This window comes from Mus caroli, chromosome 16, assembly GCF_900094665.2.
Source record: "Mus caroli chromosome 16, CAROLI_EIJ_v1.1, whole genome shotgun sequence".
NCBI classification, from domain to species: domain Eukaryota; kingdom Metazoa; phylum Chordata; class Mammalia; order Rodentia; family Muridae; genus Mus; species Mus caroli.
The window spans coordinates 53,661,371-53,665,523 of NC_034585.1; the positions used below are offsets into that span (position 1 = coordinate 53,661,371).

Sequence of the window (4,153 nt, forward strand, 5' to 3'; positions counted from 1 at the left end):
AAAAAAAAAAAAAACAAGAAAGACAAGGGCATGCTGAGGGTGTGTAGCATCATGGGTTCGAGACTCACCCTTTCCACCTCTCTATTTCTTGTCTCTTTCAGGTTTTGGAAAGGATTTGATGGAAAATGCAAACCGGGCATGGAGAGGTACGAGGAAGTACAAGACCATGAAGTTGATGGAACTCACCTCCATTTTCTCTGGAAGGTAAAAGGGAAGAGAGCAGTTGCATGCTTTGTCAAAATTAGAACTATCTTCCCGGAGCTGAGCGCAATTCGCACACGTCTTTGTGTAATTTATCTGTCAGAATCGAAAAACAATAGTTCACTTAAAGGTCATATGAGTCCACATCTTAAAATTCAATGCCCAAGCCTCCCTCCCCCTTCCATCCCCCCCCCCCCTTTTGGGATGGATCCTGCGACAGGGCTAGAGGGCAGTCTGCTGCGTGGGCGAGCTTTTCTGGGGTACATGGGAGGAACCCTTCTCACAGTCTCTCATTTGAAGTCGCCTGAAGGCATTTTTCACTGGCCGGGAACTCCATGTGTCTGTGGCATGCTTATGTGATCTGCTGGGGTGACGCGGCTGCCCTTCTTAGTCATAGGAGTGGCTACTAGGAAGGTATTAGTCAAGGGTTTGTGAACACTATGCCCACAGCCCGAGTCTAATCACCTTCGCAGGGAACTCATTCTCTATTTTCCATTTTATTGTATGGAAAATATTCATATTAATTATTTTACATGTCCTCTGAAAGAAGTTACTAAAAGCGACCGAACGGGATAGCAAATATTTCCAGACTATATTACTGATGTATGTGGAATAGTTCTCAGCCCGAGAAGGTGTTGTATTCTGCTTTTTCAAAGTTAAGTTCTCTGAGAAATTATGTAATGAATTATTTTAAAAAGAGTCACATGTCCCAAGTGGGTGACTCCCGTGTGCTCTGGCAAAGCAGCCAGCAGTCAGTTCTGGGAGGATGCAGCCAGAAGATAGTGTGGGAGTTGTGGGGGCAGGGGGAGCTCAGAGAAAAGGGCCCAGGGGTTGCACCCTCCCCAGCCCCGTGGGCAGATTCCCTGTCCATGAAGAAGAGTAATGAGAGGATTCTGGGAGCATGGAAGTGCAGAAGAGCAAGGGTGTGGCTTTCTCTTTGGTCAGGTGCCGATGGTATGAAGGATTCTTTTGAAGAGAAAACTAATGGGAAAGAGAAGAAATATTGAACTGTGCAAAGCCCCTGAAGGAGCTGAAGTATAAATTCAGTAATGTACTAGAGGGCTTTAAGTCACCGTTCTTTATACACATGACATGGCTTGAATGGCTACTTTGATAATATTTATGCCTTTTCTGGCTGTAGACGATACTTTAATTTATAAAGAACATTGAGGAACAGGACAGTACGCCAGCCAAGAGCCAGCACAGAGAGCAAGCACACTGAGTTGAGCCAAGGGACCTGAGGCTCCAAGGTGGCCCAAACTCTTGTTGGACTGGAGTATTATATTTGACCTCCAATGCCTACATTTTGATCACCAGTACATTTCACGTGACAGTTTGTCTACAAGTGATGTCACACGGGAGTGCACTTTATCTCATAGATTCCATTTTGAGTTATGGAAACAGAATTAGAAGAGATGTTTCATGATCATACAAGTTTTGATTAGATGGTATCTCTGTTGCTTTCTACCTCTAAGAACAGGTGAGAAGTGCATATCCCTCATATACTGTGACTGTAATGAATGTATGAGCAATTCGGTGTTCAGCTGAACTTGTAAGTCTATAGATTAAAAAATAACACAACAAAGAATGAAATCTGCTATTATAGAATCTGAGAGGCGGGTGACATTTGTACTTAAAGTGACTTGTAAAGAGTGATTCCTTGTGCTCCAAGGCTAAATGAAAAAAGGGAAGGCCAACTTTGAACTCTTTTCTCCTAGGCAAGAGCTTGGACATCCTGGCTTGTGGTGTTCAGTTTATCTTTATTACTTGGTGAAATTAAAAACAAAAACAAAACTTCTCTGTGCAAATGGAGATTTACCCTCTAGCCATTGCTGGTTCTCTAATAAGGTATTAGAGGCAAACCTGTCTGAAACACACAAAACAAACTATCAAGCGGACTTACTGAAAAATACCCTACAAAGGCATGGGATAAAAGCATTTTGTTAATAGTTATTTGAAGACTGGCCTTAGTCAACAGTCAATAATAGATGGGGTCACTGTCTCATGCCCAAGATAACATAATTCAGCAATGACTGCTTCTTAGTGAAGACTCCCCCTTCCCTGCACACTGCCAAGTCTTCCTTCCAGAGAAAAAAAGATAGGAAAAAAAAAACCTGCTGGAGAGGCAAATAAAATGTGCTGTTTCTAAAATAAAGATCAACCTCACTTGTAAACATACGGCTTTCTTAATCACTCATCTCTGTCAGCATAGACAAGTTTCATGGATTAGAATGGAATTGCCCATGTAGAACAAGCTGGCCATGAACTCATGGAAAACCAATTGTCTCTGCCTCCCAAGTTCCAGGATTAAGGGTTTGTGCCACTATAGTTGGATGAAAATGAGATTTTTATATACCACCACGGGGATGTAAATTATGGAAAACCACTATGGAAAACAGTGTAGGGATCCTTCAAACAGGTGGGTATGTCATAAGATCTGGCCATCTCACCAAGTATAGAGCTGAAGGAAATGAAATCAGCACATCAAAGAGGTACCCATATATTTTTTGTCCTATTCATAATGTTATGGAATCAATTTCATTGTCCATTGACAGATGAATAAACAGAACTTTATTTGGTCATAAAGATAAAAATCTTGTCATTTGCAGCAAGATGAATGCATACAGAGAATAGTAGGATAACAGATATTGCATGGTCTCACTTATATATATCAGATTTACTCGGTTCATCTGCAGACAGAATAGTTCATTAGCCAGAGGCCAAGAAGGCCAGTGGCAGGAGTGTAGCTGAATGAGGCAAACTGAACGCAGAAACAATAATCCTTGTGAGGTGTCCACCCTGCCCGGGGGGGCTTTGCCTGAGCACATGGGGGAGCCATCTTGGTTCCCTGATCCCTCAGAGATGAGTCTGCACAGGTGAGAGTGTGAACTACAGAAGCTACACAGCTTCTGGGACAGGCGGAAGCAACACCACTTCTGGGGCAGACCCTGTTTCGGGCTCCAGACATCAGGGCACCTTCCCCGCCAGAGGAGAGGTGTCCGTCCCACCCGAGAGGTATTTGCTGGAACACTAGGGGAGTCATCTCTGGTCCTAGATCTCTCAGATACTAGTCTGTGCAGGTGAGAGTGAGGACTACAGAAGCTACACAGCTTCTGGGACAGGCCCTGTTTCGGGCCTTCATCTTCGGCCAGGAGGCAGGTTCGAACACCAAATATCTGTGTACCTTCCCTGCAAGAGGAGAGCTTCCCTGCAGAGAGTACTCTGACCACTGAAACTCAGGAGAGAGCTAGACTACCAGGTCTGCTGACAGAGGCTAACAGAATCACGGGAGGAACAAGCTCCAACCAGAACAACTATAATAACTAACTCAAGAGATTACCAGATGGCGAAAGGCAAACGTAAGAATCTCGGTAACAGAAACCAAGACCACTCACCATCATCAGAACACAGCACTCCCACCTCAGCCAGTCCTGGATACCCCAACACACCCGAAAAGCTAGACTTGGATTTAAAAGCAGATCTTATGGTGATGGTAGAGGACATCAAGAAGGACTTTAATAACTCACTTAAAGAAATATAGGAGAACACTGCTAAAGAGGTAGAATTCCTTAAAGAAAAACAGGAAAACACACCAAACAGGTGACGGAAATGGACAAAACCATACAAGACCTAAAAGGGGAAGTAGAAACAATAAAGAAAACCCAAAGTGAGACAACGCTGGAGAAAGAAACCCTAGGAAAGAAATCTGGAACCAGAGATGTGAGCATCAGCAACAGAATACAAGAGATGGAAGAGAGAATCTCAGGTGCAGATGATTCCATAGAGAACATGGGCACAACAATCAAAAAAAATGCAAAATGGAAAAAGATCCTAACTCAAAACATCCAGGAAATTCAGGGCACAATGAGAAGACCAAACCTAAGGATAATAGAAGTAGATGAGAATGAAGATTTTCAACTTAAAGGACCAGCAAATATCTTCAACAAAATTA

The 4,153-nt window shown here is 43.2% G+C and overlaps 1 protein-coding gene across 3 annotated transcripts in view; it reads right to left on the bottom strand.

Moving 5' to 3' along the window:
• The window catches only part of LOC110311735 (cell cycle control protein 50C), a 27,343-nt gene that overhangs the window by 15,152 nt on the left and 8,038 nt on the right, over positions 1–4,153 (bottom strand). For all 3 annotated transcript variants that reach the window (XM_021185238.1, XM_021185239.1, XM_021185240.2), the window contains exon 3: positions 187–297. In XM_021185238.1, coding sequence (XP_021040897.1) covers positions 187–297 — 111 coding nt within the window. The remainder of the gene's footprint in view (positions 1–186; positions 298–4,153) is intronic.